General features: G+C 48.1%; 1 protein-coding gene across 1 annotated transcript in view; it reads right to left on the reverse strand.

Moving 5' to 3' along the window:
* The window catches only part of LOC129710843 (WSC domain-containing protein 1-like), a 59935-nt gene that overhangs the window by 16940 nt on the left and 26391 nt on the right, over window positions 1–16604 (reverse strand). The window contains exons 2-3 of the mRNA XM_055658120.1: window positions 12705–13378; window positions 3834–3948 (exon numbers count right to left, since the gene is read on the reverse strand). Of these exons, the coding sequence (XP_055514095.1) occupies window positions 3834–3948; window positions 12705–13122 (533 nt within the window). The 5' untranslated portion in view covers window positions 13123–13378. The remainder of the gene's footprint in view (window positions 1–3833; window positions 3949–12704; window positions 13379–16604) is intronic.

The raw sequence follows: 16604 nt of genomic DNA on the forward strand, positions 1-16604 counted from the left end.
CCCACCGAGTCCATGCCGACCAGCGATCCCCGCACGCTGACACTATCCCACACACACACGGGACAATTAGGATGCAAGCAGAAGCCTCCACGTGACGCATCCCGGGCAAAGCTAACGACAGAAACTGTACCACAGTGACCGACTGAAGTAGCCAATTCTGCAACCACCGACCGTCAACCGTCACTGACCGACCGGAAAGACGTGACATAGAAGATGGCCGCACACGAGGAAGAAGACGGGACAATTTACAATTTTTACCCCGAAGCCAATCCAAACCTCAAAACCCGTGTGTTTTTGGAGTGTGGGAGGCAACCGGTTCAACCACGCAGGTCACGGGGAGAACGTGCAAACTCCCTACAGACAGCGCCCGTAGTCGGGAGCAACCCCGGGTCTCCGGCGCTGCGAGGCAGCGACTCTACCTCTGCGTCACCGTGCCACGCTGAATATGCCGTCAGATTGCAAAGAAAGTTTGAAGGAAATGCTCCAAAATTGTACAATTCCAAGAGCCAGCTGACTCCAAAGATTTTGGTAGTCAGGAGTGCAAATTTAATAAATGGAATTGAAGCATAGAAACTGGCCCTTCGGCCCATTGATCACCCGTTCACGCTAGTTCTATGTTATCCCGCTCTCTCATCCACTCCCCACACACTCTAGGGGCAATTTACAGATTAACCTACAAACCTCTTTGGGATGTAGGAGGAAACTGGAGCACCAACATGGTCACAGGGAGAACATGCAAACTCCACACAGGCAGCACCTGATGTCGGGATCGAGCCCAGGGTATCTGATGCCGATACCAGCACTTCCAGCTGCTCTGTGCTGCCCATAATTGACGATTAAGTTTCAAATTGCGGCATCTCTATCTATCCCAACCCTTATGGCCCTGTCCCACTTACGCGACTTTTTCGGCGACTGCCGGAACCCGTCATAGGTCGTTGCAGGCCGCCAAAAATGTTCAACGTGTTGAAAATCCAGTGGTGACCAGAAAGACGCTACGATTCTTTGGGCGACTGAGGAGACGACTCACGACCGTACAGGCCACACACTGGTGACATGTCGCGGCCTGAATTGTCGTGATTAGTCGCCCAAAGAGTCGTACCTTGTTCTGGTCGCCGCTGGATTATCAACGTGTTGAAAATTTTCGACAACTTGCACCGACCTATGACGGGTGCCGGTGAAAGAGCTAATAGTCAAATCTAAAATGTAGTCGTTCTTGTACAAAAGCATGTTCTAGTAAAACAAAAGAATGACTTTGTAAATTATATGGAACATAATATGGAGGACAGGTTGTCTTTTCAATAAAGACATTAAGATGGCATCGTGCAGTAATAACATGTGCTTCATTCAAGGCCATAAAGAAGCCAAGATTGAAACAATAGCTGACGCTACAGAGATAAGTAATAACTTGTGATTGGATGAGTTTGATTTGGACCCAGCCTTCCTATATTGTGAAAGTCCGCAAAATCTTTCAGTCATGCCATATTCAGACTTGGTAGGAGTGTTTCACTGATAAGGAAAATGTATAATTGTGCTAACTCCTCTTTGTTCTGTGAGTGGGAGCCCAAGATGCACTGAGCAACATTTGTGCTCATTGTAGATCTATTGCCACTCCCGTCTGACGAATCAATTAAAGATTGCCACGGTTTACCTTTAACACTTTTTGTCGCTATCTGCTTATTAAGAAACAAACTTTCACATCGGCAGTCACCGAAAAAGTTGCGTAAGTGGGACAGGCCCTTAAATAAAATGAACACCCAACAATATACCTCAATAAACCTTATTCCCAATGATAACATTGCGAGAGGGATATGTTTTGCGAGAAAATAAAAACTCGCAGGTTTTCTTTGAAGACCAAAAAGTCCTTTAATAAAGTGTATCAAGGAACTGCAAATGCTGGTTTACACCGAAGATTGACACAAAAATGCTGGAGTAACTCAGCGGGACAGGCAGCATCACTGGAGAGAAGGAATGGGTGACATTTCGGGTCGAGATCTGAAGAAGGGTCTCGACCCAAAACGTCACCCATTCCTTCTCTCCAGAGATGCTGCCTGTCCCGCTGAGTTACTCCAGCATTTTGTGTCTAACTTCAGTCATATAACCATATAACAATTACAGCACGGAAACAGGCCATCTTGACCCTTCTAGTCCGTGCCGAACACATAATCTCCCCTAGTCCCATATACCTGCGCTCAGATTCAGATTCAGATTCAGATTCAATTTTAATTGTCATTGTCAGTGTACAGTACAGAGACAACGAAATGCATTTAGCATCTCCCTGGAAGAGCGACATAGCAAATGATTTGAATAAATAAATAATAAGTGTCCGGGGGGGGTGGTGATTGGCAGTCACCGAGGTACGTTGTTTAGTAGAGTGACAGCCGCCGGAAAGAAGCTGTTCCTCGACCTGCTGGTTCGGCAACAGAGAGACCTGTAGCGCCTCCCGGATGGTAGGAGGGTAAACAGCCCATGGTTGGGGTGAGAGCAGTCCTTGGCGATGCTGAGCGCCCTCCGCAGACAGCGCTTGCTTTGGACAGACTCAATGGAGGGGAGCGTGGAACCGGTGATGCGTTGGGCAATTTTCACCACCCTCTGCAGTGCCTTCCGGTCGGAGACAGAGCAGTTGCCATACCATACTGTGATGCAGTTGGTAAGGATGCTCTCGATGGTGCAGCGGTAGAAGTTCACCAGGATCTGAGGAGACAGATGGACCTTCTTCAGTCTCCTCAGGAAGAAGAGACGCTGATGAGCCTTCTTGATCAGAGTAGAGGTATTGTGGGTCCAAGAGAGGTCATCGGAGATGTTGACTCCCAGGAACCTGAAGCTAGAAACACGTTCCACCTCCGTCCCGTTAATGTGGATGGGGGTGTGCGTGCCGCCTCTGGACTTCCTGAAGTCTACAATGAGCTCCTTGGTCTTCTTGGAGTTAAGGGCCAGGTTGTTGTCAGCGCACCATGCTGCTAAGTGCTGGACCTCCTCCCTGTAGGCCAGCTCATCGTTGTTGCTGATGAGGCCAATCACCGTTGTATCATCTGCATACTTGATGATGGTGTTAGTACCATGTACAGGTGTGCAGTCATAGGTGAAGAGGGAGTAGAGGAGGGGGCTCAGCACACAGCCCTGAGGAACGCCGGTGTTCAGGGTGAGGGTTGAAGAGGTGTGCTTGTCTAACCTCACAGACTGGGGTCTGTTGGTTAGAAGGTCCAGTATCCAGTTGCAGAGGGAGGGGTCGATGCCCAGGTTACCGAGTTTGGTGATCAGTTTTGATGGAATAATGGTGTTGAATGCTGAGCTGTAATCGATGAACAGCATTCTTACATAAGTGTCTCTGTTGTCAAGGTGGGAGAGGGCGGAGTGAAGTGCCGTTGAGATGGCATCCTCCGTACTCCTGTTCTTGCGGTAGGCAAACTGATAGGGATCCAGTGTGGGGGGTAGGCAGCTTTTGAGGTGTGCCAGGACCAGCCTCTCGAAGCACTTGGTGATGATGGGGGTAAGTGCAACTGGGCGGAAGTCGTTGAGGCTTGCCGCAGTGGAGTGTTTTGGCACTGGCACGATGGAGGTGGCTTTAAGGCAAGTGGGGACAACTGCTTGGGCAAGTGACAGGTTGAAGATGTCAGTCCAGACCATAACCCTCCATTCCCTTCCCATCCATCCAGTCCTTCAATAAATCCAGTGTAAGGCGATACGATACGATAGAACTCTATTTATCCCAGTAGGAAAATTGATCTGCCAACAGTCATAAAAACGCAAAATACACGAGACATGAAATCTTAATGTGGTCCCATAGGAACAAGGCACGTTGTGAAAGTAATGTTGAAGACATCTCATTGCGTTACCTTTCTGCACAGCTATCTTGACACTGTGACACGGTCATCTTGCGAAAGTCGTAGAAGACCATACCCTTCAGAGCCTTCTCCTTGGATTCATCTCTGAAACAACCAATGTGCGTTGCTGTGAAACACAACAAAAACAGCCGTAAGTTCACCGACAATTACTTGCTTGAAACAGAGCACAGAACGTGCTGCGTAGGGCGGGATGGCACGGGATCAGGCCCTTCGGCCCACAATGTCCATGCCGAACATGACGTCACGTTAAACTCACCTCAGCCTTTATTGCTCCCCTCCTGCATGTCCATGTGCCTGTCTAACCACCCTCTGACTAAAGGAATTCCTCCCCATCTCCTTTCTAAAGCTATGTCCTTTCGTACCGAGGCTGTGGCCTCTGGTCCGAGACTCTCTCACGAGTGGAAACATCCTCTCCACATCCACACTATCCAGGCCTTTCACTATTCAGTAATTCTAATCTCCTAAACATCTAAACTGCAACGTGTACAAGCTTAGTGCTGGCAAACACCCATCATATGTTAACCCAATCACTCCTGAGATCATTCTCGTAAACCTTCTCTGGACCAAAAATTGCTCACAATACTCTAAATCGCTACTCGCTAGAATTTAGAAGATTGAGGGGGGATCTTATAGAAACTTACAAAATTCTTAAGGGGTTGGACGTGCTAGATGCAGGAAGATTGTTCCCGATGTTGGGGAAGTCCAGAACAAGGGGTCACAGTTTAAGGATAAAGGATTGTTAGGTGTGAGGAGGATGCTAGGAGACTGCAAGGTGACTTGGATAGGCTGGGTGAGTGGGCAAATGTTTTGGCAGATGCAGTTTAATGTGGATAAATGTGAGGTTATCCATTTTGGTGGCAAAAACGGGAAAGCAGATTATTATCTAAACGGTGGCCGATTGGGAAAGGGGGAGATGCAGCGAGACCTGGGTGTCATGGTACACCAGTCATTGAAGGTAGGCATGCAGGTGCAGCAGGCAGTAAAGAAAGCAAATGGCATGTTGGCTTTCATAGCAAGAGGATTTGAGTATAGGAGCAGGGAGGTTCTACTGCAGTTGTATAGGGTCTTGGTGAGACCACACCTGGAGTATTGCGTGCAGTTTTGGTCTCCAAATCTGAGGAAGGACATTATTGCCATAGAGGGAGTGCAGAGAAGGTTCACCAGACTGATTCCTGGGATGTCAGGGCTGTCTTATGAAGAAAGACTGGATAGACTTGGTTTGTACTCTCTGGAATTTAGGAGATTGAGAGGGGATCTTATAGAAACTTACAAAATTCTTAAGGGGTTGGACAGGCTAGATGCAGGAAGAATGTTCCCGATGTTGGGGGAGTCCAGGACAAGGGGTCACAGCTTAAGGATAAGGGGGAAATCCTTTAAAACCGAGATGAGGAGAACTTTTTTCACACAGAGAGTGGTGAATCTCTGGAACTCTCTGCCACAGAGGGTAGTTGAGGCCAGTTCATTGGCTATATTTAAGAGGGAGTTAGATGTGGCCCTTGTGGCCAAGGGGATCAGAGGGTATGGAGAGAAGGCAGGTACGGGATACTGAGTTGGATGATCAGCCATGATCATATTAAATGGCGGTGCAGGCTCGAAGGGCCGAATGGCCTACTCCTGCACCTAATTTCTATGTTTCTATGATAAAGGGGAAATCCTTTAGGACCGAGATGAGAAAAACATTTTTCACACAGAGAGTGGTGAATCTGTGGAATTCTCTGCCACAGAAGGTAGTTGAGGCCACACAGTTCATTGGCTATATTTAAGAGGGAGTTAGATGTGGCCCTTGTGGCTAGATCAGGGGGTATGGAGAGAAGGCAGGTACAGGATACTGAGTTGGATGATCAGCCATGATCATATTGAATGACGGTGCAGGCTTGAAGGGCCGAATGGTCTACTCCTGCACCTATTGTCTATGTTTCTCACCAGCACCATCCACAGCCTCAGCATTACAATCCCTTCTCTTCTCTGCTAGTCCTCTGTAAATGAATGCCAACATTGCACTTGCATCTTTTGAGAATCACGGAAGACTTGACTGCCCCCAATAGGGTGGCACGGTGGCGCAGCGGTAGAGCTGCTGCCTCACAGCGCCCGAGATCCGGGTTCGATCCTGTCTATGGGCGCCGTCTGTGCGTTCCTCCCCGTGACCTGCGTGGATTTTCTCCAGATTCTTCGGTTTTCTCCCACACTTCAAAGACGTGCAGGTTTGAAGGTTAATTGGCTTGGTGTAGATGTAAAATTGTCCCCATTGTGTGTAGGAAAGTGTTAAGGGGCTGTCCCACTGTACGAGCTAATTCAAGAGCTCTCCCGAGATTTTTAAAAAATCAAACTCGTGGTAAGCACGTAGAATGTACGCAGCGGGTACGTCGGAGCTCGGGGACGTCTCTTAGCGGCTCGTAACGCTAACGGCAGGTACTCGGGAAACGCGGTAAGCTCGAGAGCCCCGAGTACCTTCGAGCGGCTATTACCGTAATTCTCCGAGTTCAAATCAGGGGAAACTTGGGAGAACTCTTGAATTAACTCGTACAATGGGACAGCCCAATGATCGCTGGTCGATATGGACACAGTGGGCTGAGGGGCCTGTTTCTACGCCATATCCCGAAACTAAACTAATTCAGAAAACCATTCTGCGAGATTTTGAAGTGTTGAACAGAATGCCAGCGAATCCTGGAAGAATTTGCAAAGAATCACATCACATGACGTGACATTGTGTTTTATGTTACTGGATGTAAATGCATATATTCACAGAAAATAAAACTTCTGTGAAAAAGAGCCTGTATTCTGTGTGGTCCCTTTAACTGCCTCACTTCAATCTAAACCACTTAGGGAGCCATTATAGTTCAGTGTAGTTTATTGTCACATGTATCGAGGTACAGTGAAAAGCTTTTTGTTGCGTGCTAACCAGTCAACAGAAAGGCAATGCACGATTACAATCAAACCATTTCCAGCAGTGGTTCCCAACGTGGGGCAATTTGATTTTTAAGGGGGTCAATTGAGCGCGACTGAGGAGGTCTGGGTCCAAAGTTTTGATTTTTTTTGGGGGGATTTTCCATCAGGTAAACATATGTAGTTTATGTTTCAGATGTTATTTTGCGTAAATAATTTTTTTGGGGGTAAAAAAGGTCTTTATTGTGTAGTTATTACACAATCACCGCGCCATCGCTCTTCATGCACGTCGCACGAAGCGCGCGAGGTCATGGGAGAACGTTATTTATTGAATTGGATTTAGAAATGCGATTCAAAGAGCTTTTGCTAAGTTACCCTTATAATATCTATTTCCTCCGTTTTCTCTCAAGGGAAAGCAGGGGGGGGGGGGGGGCATCAGGATTTTAGAGGTGATTAGGTGGGGCATGGCCAAAAAAAGGTTGGGAACCACTAATTTACAGTGTACAGATACATGATAAGGGAATGTAGACAAAATTGCTGGAGAAACTCAGCGGGTGCGGCAGAGACCTATGGAGATCTATCAGAGATCTATGGAGCGAAGGAAATAGGCAACGTTTCGTCCCGAAACGTTGCCTATTTCCTTCGCTCCATAGACGCTGCCGCACCCGCTGAGTTTCTCCAGCAATTTTGTCTACCTTCGATTTTCCAGCATCTGCAGTCCCTTCTTGAACATGATAAGGGAATAACGTTTAGTGCAAGGTAAAGTCAGCAAAGTCTGATCAAGGATAGTCCGAGGGTCACCAATGAGGCGGATAGTAGTCCAGTACTGCTCTCTGGTTGTGGTAGGATGATGGTTCAGTTGCCTGATAACAGCTGGGAAGAAACTGTGCCTGAATCTGGAGGCGTGCGTGCGTGTGTGTGTGTGTGCTAGAAAGAGTGCATTGAAGATTTACGAGGTTGTTGCCAGGAATCGAGGGCCTGAGCTACAGGGAGAGGTTTGGCAGAGTAGGGCTTTATTCTTTGGAGCGCAGGAAACTGTGGGGTGATCTCATAGAGGTGTATGAAATCATGAGGGGAACTGATGCACAGAGTCTTTTACCCAGAGTCGGGGAATCACGAACCAGCAAACATCGGCTTAGGTTGAGGGGGAAATATTTAATATGAACCTGAAGGGCAACTATTGTACAGAAAGGGTGGTGGGTGTATGTAACGAGCTGCCAGAGGAGGTAGTTGAGGTAGGGACTATAACATAATTTCAAAGACACTTGAATAAGTACATGGATAGGAGAGATTTAGAGGGTTATTAGTTAAATATTGGCAAATGGGTCTAGCTTGGATAGTTTGGTTGGCATGGGCAAGTTGGACTAAAGGGCCTGTTTCCGTTCTGTATGACTAAGTGTGGTCACTGCAGTAATATCTTTTTTTTTAAATGACAGGCGATTGATATGTGGAAAACACCAACATTTTATTCTGTATCTACTTAAATAAGAAAATATTTGTTATTAAAGTGACAGGGAATTGATATGCGGAAAATATCAAAATTTTATTTAATTCTGTATCCGAGTCATCTCCCCCCCATCCTCCCTCAGTCTTTGCTTTTGTAGATACTTTAAACTTCAGAGCAGCGCGGTAACAGGCCCATCTGCCCACCGAGTAGGCAGCGACCGACATTCCCCGCACAAGGACACTATCTTACACAGGCTGGGGACAATTTACAATTTTACAGAAGCCAATTAACCTACAAACCTGTACGTCTTTGGAGTGTGGGAGGAAACCGGAGCACCCAGAGAAAACCCACGCGGGTCACGGGGAGAACGTACAAACTCCGTACAGACAGCAGCCGTAGTCGGGATCGAACCCGGGTCTCTGGCGCCATAAGGCAGCAACTCTACCGCTGCGCCACCGTGCTGCTTGTGCTGAGATGCTTCATCAGACTAAGAGACTGAAGTGCCCCATCCTGAAACATCGTTCCCCAGAGATCCATTCTCTCCAGAGATGCTGCCCGACCCACCGAGTTACCCCAGGCAATTTGTGTTCGACACTACGCTCAATTGAGTTTTAACATAGAAAAATAGGTGCAGGAGTAGGCCATTCGGCCCTTCGAGCCAGCACCGCTATTCAATATGATCATGGCTGATCATCTGAAATCAGTACCCCATTCCTGCTTTTTCCCCCATATCCCTTGATTTCATTAGCCCTAAGAGCTAAATCTAACTCTCTTGAAAACACCCAATGAATTGGCCTCCACTGCCTTCTGTGGCAGAGAATTCCACAGATTCACAACTCTCTGGGTGAAAAAGTTTTCCTCATCTCAGTCCTCAATGGCCCACCCTTTATTCTTAAACTGTGTGACCCCTGGTTCTGGACTCCCCCAACATGGGGAACATTTTTCCTGCATCTAGCCTGCTTCAATCCTTTAAGAATTGCATATGTTTCTACAAGATCCCCGCTCACCCTCCTGAATTCCAGTGAATACCAGCCCAGTCGACCCATTCTTTCACCTTAAGGTCTGACTTAAGACCGAATCGCAATGAAATACGTGACTGTGCCTGGCGCTAGCTGCTGTTTCAACGAGCTGTTTTAAATAACAAGAAGCACGACATACAAAACCGCGGTTTCATTCTTGCTGTGTTTTTCCCTTTGTTGATGATTGTCGGAGATGCAGGGAATGTTAATTTGTACCATCTTCACCGGAAGAGGTTAATGCCGCAAAGCTGCCCTTCTGAAGTGCAGCGTTTTCAAGTGAACCCAATTTGTACGATACATTTTACAAATGTCAGTAGGGCAAAGTAACAAACTGTTATATCATTTACCAAATTAGTGCGAGTTACAGGCTTATTAAGAATAATTAAAAAGCAATCAAGAAGCTTTTAATCTGCAGCAAGAATGTCAATTAGTCCAGGACAACTCACCAATGAATATGCCAGTCATTCTAGCTGCTGGATGCAGTTATATTTAACAATTGTTGCACAGAAGTTTTAACTGCAGGATGCTAATCTAAACCACAATGTTTCCAAGTTAAATAGCACGGTCAAAACTGTACCAGCGATCCCCGCACACCAACATGTCCAATGTTAAATTCGCAGATGCACATATCGCCAGAGGTGTGATTTGCTCTACGGACCTCAGCATGTTAGGTGCTTGAAGCAGTTAGTAGTCCTTTGAATAATAGATGTGTAATGAACGCAATGCTCCAAGATACTTTGTTTCTGTGCAACGATTAGTTTAGTTTAGAGATACAGCGTGGAAACAGGCCCTTCAGCCCACCGAGTCCGTGCCGACCGGCGATCCCCGCACACTATCACCACCCTACACACACACACACACACACTGGGGACACATTATACTCATACCAAGCCAATTAACCGACTGACCTGTACGTCTTTGGAGTGTGGGGGGGGTAGCGGAAGATTTCGGAGAAAATGCACGCGGTCACGGGGAGACCGTACTAACTCCGTACAGACAGCGCCCGCAGTCAGGATCAAATCTGGGTCTCCGGCTCTGCAAGCGCTGTAGGGCAGCAACTCTACCGCTACGCCACCGTGCTGCCCAAAATCGCACGTGTTGGAAGGAACTGCAGATGCTGGTTTACACTGAAGATAGACACAAATGTGCTGGAGTATTTTAGTTAAATCAAGAGGGTGGTGAATCTGTGGAATTCTTTGCCACAGAAGGCTGCGGAGGCCAAGTCAATAGATATTTTTAAGGCAGAGATAGATAGATACTCGATTACTATGGGTGTCAGGGGTTACGGGGTTAAGAGGGAAAGATAGATCAGACATGATTAAATGGCAGAATAGACTTGATGGGCCGAATGGCCTAATTCTGCCTGTATCACATGAACATATAACTCAGCGGGTCAGGCAGCATCTCCAGTGACAAGGAATAGGTGATGTTTTGCGTTAAGACCCTGTGTCAAGATGCATATTTAAAGCGGCACTTTTTATTACAAGAACCACAGTAGCTATAATATTAAAAACTTGACATCTCTCTTTCTGTTTTCTCCATTGGTTATCGTAAGGTCATAAATAATAGGAGCAGAATTAGGCCATTTGGCCCATCAAGTCTACTCCACCATTCAATCAATTAGGCCATTCGGCCCATCAAGCCTACTCCGCCATTTCCCTCTCAATCCCGTTCTCCCCATATCCTTGACATAGTCGTACAGCATGGAAATTACCCCTTCAGCCCAACTTGCCCATGCCGACCAACAAGCCCCATTTCTCAACCCATAACACTTACTTCCGCTTTTATTTTAGACTCAAGAGAAACTGCTCGACAACAGGCCCTTTGGCCCATCGAGTCCGTGCCGGCAAGCGGTCACCCCGTACACCGACACTATCCGACACATAGTTTACAATTTTTACTGAAGCCAATTGACCTACCGACCTCGTGCGCCTTTGGAGCGTGGGAGGAAACCAGAGAAAGCCCGCGCAGGTCACGGGGAGAACGTACAAACTCCGTACAGACAGCACACGAGGTCAGGATCGAACCCGCGTCTCTGGCGCTGTGAGGCAGCAACTCTACCGCTGCTTCATTGTGCCACCCATAGAGCCATACAGCATGGAAACAGTCCCTTCGGCCCAATTTGCCCAGGCTGACCATTTTAAACCCAACACGCTCAACTCTTTGATGAAGGATCATCAGCCTAAAAGATTCATTTAATTTCTCTCTCTCTGCCTGATCTACAAAGGTATTTCCAGCATTTATTTTATTTTTTTCATTTTAGACTGCCATTTGCAGATTTTTTTGCATATTCTCAACATTCTCTCCTGCTTGCGGTATGAACATTGACTTCTCTAACTTCAAGTAACCCGTGTTTCTCTCTCCATCCCCTCCCCCATCCCAGTTCTCCGACTAGTTTCACCGTTCTACATTTCCTAGATCAGCGTCTGCTTTTAATCCGTCTTTTTCACACCTTACATGCTCTTTGCATATCTCTAGTTTCCCATCTCCCCCGACTAACTGTGAGCAGGTTGCTATGTGGATGCAGGGTGGCTTGGACAGGTTGGGGGAGTGGGCAGATGCATGGCAGATGCAGTTTAATGTGGATAAATGTGAGGTTATGGTAGCAAAAATAGGAAGGCAGATTACTATCTAAATTGTGTCAAATTGGGAAAAGGGGAAGTACAACGGGATCTGGGGGTCCTTGTTCATCAGTCTATGAAAGTAAGCATGCCGGTACAGCAGGCAGTGAAGAAAGCGAATGGCATGTTGGCCTTTATAACAAGAGGAGGAGTATAGGAGCAAAGAGATCCTTCTGCAGTTGTACAGAGCCCTAATGAGACCACACCTGGAATATTGTGTGCAGTTTTGGTCCCCTAATTTGAGGAAGGATATTCTTGCTATTGAGGGAGTGCAGCGTAGGTTTACAAGGGTTAATTCCCGGGATGGCGGGACTGTCATATGCTGAGAGAATGGAGCGGTTGGGCTTGTATATTCTGGAATTTAGAAGGATAAGAGGGAATCTTATTGAAGCATATAAGATTGTTAAGGGTTTGGACACGCTAGAGGCAGGAAACATGTTCCCGATGTTGGGGGAGTCCAGAACAAGGGGCCACAGTTTAAGAATAAGGGGTAAGCCATTTAGAACGGAGATGAGGAAACACTTTTTCTCACAAAGAGTTGTGAGTGCGGAATTCTATGCCTCAGAGGGCGGTGGAGGCGGGTTCTCTGGGTGCTTTCAAGAGAGAGCTAGATAGAGCTCTTAAAGATAGCGGAGTCAGGGGATATGCGGAGAAGGCAGGAACTGGGTACTGATTGGGGATGATCAGCCATGATCACATTGAATGGTGGCGCTGGCTCGAAGGGCCGAATGGCCTCCTCCTGCACCTATTGTCTATCAGCCTGAAGAAGGGTCTCGACCCGAAACGTCACCCATTCCGTTCTCCCCGGAGACGCTGCGAAAATCAATGATCAGTTTAACGGAAATAGGAGGAGAGAGGAGGATAAAATGTTCGAGTGTTTGTGTAAAAGTACCTTTGCTTCCAATGGTCTTCTTCACCATCCCGATCTCCAACCGTAGCCTTGGTTCCTGCTCCTTCACGAAGCTGTTGAACCACCTCCTTCTCAGATGCCCAATTTCTGGATGGCCTGAGATAAGCCACCGTGGCCCATATTTCCTGTTGGCGACCGGCTCCTCCTCGCCGGCGGGAGCCCTGGACTTGCGCTTGCCGTTGTCTGGGTCGGGGTCCGCGCGGTCCTCCGGGGGGGCCGGGCCAGAGGGTGGCGCTGCTTGTCCGTTGTCCGGGGCAGCCCGTTGTCCCAACGGGATGGAGAACCCGGAGCGCTGGAGCAGGAGCAGGCTCCCGGCCATGAGGTAGGCCACGAGGAGAAAGGCAAAGATGACGGGCGTACGCCGCAGGAATCTCTGTAGCCTGACGAGCGCTTTGGCCATTCCCCCTTCTTCCCCCGAACCTGGAGCCGAGGATGCGGTCAGACCACCCGGCTGGCGATCATTCCGTCCCGGCGAAGAGCTTTCCCGAAGGCTGCATTCCGGTGAACTCGACCTTCTCTCGGACGGGCGTCGGTGAACGAGACGCACATCACCACGTGCGCACGGGCAAGGTTTCCGAGAGCTGGCGGCGTGGGCATTGCGCAAGAGGACCCTCTCTCCCCACGTGGATATTTAGCCCGTGCATCACGAAGCCGCTCTGAGGAAATAAAATTGACAAGATGATTAATAGAAGATAAGACACAAAATGCTGGAGCAACTCAGCTGGGCAGGCAGCATCTCTGGAGGGAATGAATGGGCTGTAGAGGCTCCAAATGTTGCCAGTACACAGTTTCTTTATTCAGGCATTAAAGGTAGATATACACGCACGTTTAGTCCTCTAACACACAGTCATTCCTGTTGCCTCGTGGGCTCCAGTTGCGTTCTTGCTGCGGTGGCAGGACACTCACCAGAAGAGAGAAATGGGCTTACACAAAAATGCTGGAGAAACTCAGCGGGTGCAGCAGCATCTATGGAGCGAAGGAAATAGGCGACGTTTCGGGCCGAAACCCTTCTTCAGAGAAATGAGCTGATCAGCTTGCAGCGAGAGGAAAGAGAGAAGAGAGAGAGAGAGAGAGGGTTGTCTCGTGGTTCGTTATATACACCACGACACACCCCAATACCCCGTGACAACTCCTCCCTGCCATTGCCCAGACACGTGACCCTACCCCCGGCTGCTGAGGGTTTGTGTAGCTCCTAGCCCAACCACCGGGAGCTCCAGAGGAGACCAACGCAAAAGCCACAGGTCGGACGGGGTATAGACCAGTCATGTCTACCAACAGGGGATCGTGGCCTGAGAAAGATGTCGGCAACAATGCAACTACAACAAAGAATAATAAGAAACTAATAGTAATGTTAAGCTAAGTGATTACAGTGTACAAGGAAAAAAAACTACAGTGAGCAAACTGCAACGTCCAAAGTGGTCCAAGATGCTGCCCTTGAAACTGGAGGCTGTCGTGATACCAACCGACCAGGGCCGGCGCTGTAGACGGCGGTCAGGCGGCTGATCAAAATCCTGTTGCAAGCGCGGAAACAGGCCCTTCGGCCCATCGAGTCCATGCCCGACCACTGATCACCCCGCACACTAGCATTATCCTATACACTGGAGACAATTGACCATTTTAACAAAGCCAATTAACCGACAAACAAACCTGGGAGGAAACCAGAGCACCCGTAGAAAACCCACGCAGGTCACGGGGAGAACGTACAAACTCCGTACAGGCAGCACCAATCGTCAGGATCGAACCCGGGTCTCTGGCGCTGTAAGGCAGCAACTCTACCGCTGCGCCACCGTGCCGCATTTGATAAAACGAATGGCTCGATTTTAATCATGCATTGTTTTTCCGCTGACTGGTTAGCACGCAACAGAGGCTTTTCTCGGTACACATGACAATAAACTCAACTGAAACTGAAAACAGTCGGTCGGGGCAGCATCTGTGGAGCAAGAATCCAACATCGTTTCTGCTCGGCCCTTTCGCCAGCGCCGGCTTGGTACGTTATTGAGGTGCAAGTATTGGATTTCCTCGGACAGAGTTTTATCCTCAGCGTATTCTGCCAACGGCTAGCCGCTCTGACAGAATAATTGTATCTGCCAATGCCGCGCACATTAACGTCTCTGTCGGTGGTTCCACCACCTCCCTCTCAACCACATTTGGGAAACCAAAGGCATTTTGTGAACTAATAAGGGATGACCCCTTTCCTTTCATCATTCATCAACCCGCTTGGAGACAATGTATGGCAGGCATATTGAAGATGCCTTCAGGGATGAAGTGGATAAGAAAGCAGATAATTAATCTATTAAACTTTTCAATTATTCATCACACACGCAAAAGGCATCTGGAGCAGTCCGCTTTCGAGATAAAATGTACAAAATGTAAAAAATAAAATTAAAAAAATTGGTGTTGGGAGAAATTGGAAGTATCTTGGTTGCTGGCAATAAATTTCATCGGGAGATGCAGCGCAGTAACAGGCCCTTCGGCCCACCGATTCCGTGCCGACCAGCAACCCCCACAAATTAGTTCTATCCTACACACCGGGGCCAATGTACAGAAGCCCATTGACCTACAAACCCGCACGTCTTTGGAGTGTGAGAGGAAACTGGAGCACCCGGAGAAAACCCACGTGGTCACAGGGAGAACGTACAAACTCCGTACACACCGCACCCGTGGGCCGGATCGAACCCAGTCTCTGGCGCTGTACGGCAGTTACTCTAATGCTGTGCCTCAGGGTGAAGAGAACTGTAACCAAATCTGGGCCCCATATCTGAGGAAGGATGTGCTTGGCTCTGGAGAGGGTCCAGAGGAGGTTTACAAGAATGAGTGGGTTAGCATACGACAAGCATTTGACAGCACTGGGCCTCTACTCGCTGGAGGTTAGAAGGTTGAGTGGGGACCTCATTGAAACTTACAGAATAATGAAAGGCCTGGATAGGGTGGATGTGGAAAGGATGTTTCCACTGGTGGGAGAGTCTAGGACCAGATGACACGGCCTCAGAATTAAAGGGCGCTCTTTTAGAAAGGAGGAACTTCTTTAGTCAGAGGGTGGTGAATCTGTGGAACTCATTGCCACAGAGGGCTGTGGAGGCCAAGTCAGTGGATATTTTTAACGGAGAGACAGACAAATGTTCGATTAGACGGGTGTTAAGGGTTATGGGGAGAAGGCAGAAAAATGGGATATGGAGTCCGAGATCAGCCGTGATTGAATAGAAAATAGGTGTAGGAAGAGGCCATTTGGCCCTTTGAACCAGCACCGCCATTCATTGGGATCATGGCTGATCGTCCCCAATCAATAACCCGTGCCTGCCTTCTCCCCATATCCCTTGATTCCACCAGCCCCTAGAGCTCTATCTAACTCTCTCTTAAATCCATCCAGTGATTTGGCCTCCGCTGCTCTCTGTGGCAGGGAATTCCACAAATTCACATCTCTCTGGGTGAAAAAGTTTCTCACCTCAGTCTTAAATGACCTCCCCTTTATTCTAAGACTGTGGCCCATGGTTCAGGACTCGCCCAACATTGGGAAAAATTTTCCTGCATCTAGCTTGTCCAGTCCTTCTATAATTGTATATGTTTCTATAAGATCCCCCCCCCCCCCCCCAACCTTCTAAACTCCAGTGAATACAAGCCTAGTCTTTTCAATCTTTCCTCATATGACAGTTCCGCCATCCCAGGGATCAATCTCGATGGGCTGAATGGCCTAACTCTACTACTATAATTTGTGGACTAAACACCCTTCCCCTTATTACGAACAGGCAGTAAAATGAGTGGGATGTCGTGCCCCACCCTGCATTGATACTGACCGTCCAAAGCACTCATTCACATCGCCTTCCCACCAGCTTCACAAGCCCATGTTTATTGTAATGCCGACACCTCCCACATGCTGGATAACTG

The sequence above is a fragment of the Leucoraja erinacea genome, chromosome 28 (genome assembly GCF_028641065.1).
Source record: "Leucoraja erinacea ecotype New England chromosome 28, Leri_hhj_1, whole genome shotgun sequence".
NCBI lineage: Eukaryota > Metazoa > Chordata > Chondrichthyes > Rajiformes > Rajidae > Leucoraja > Leucoraja erinaceus.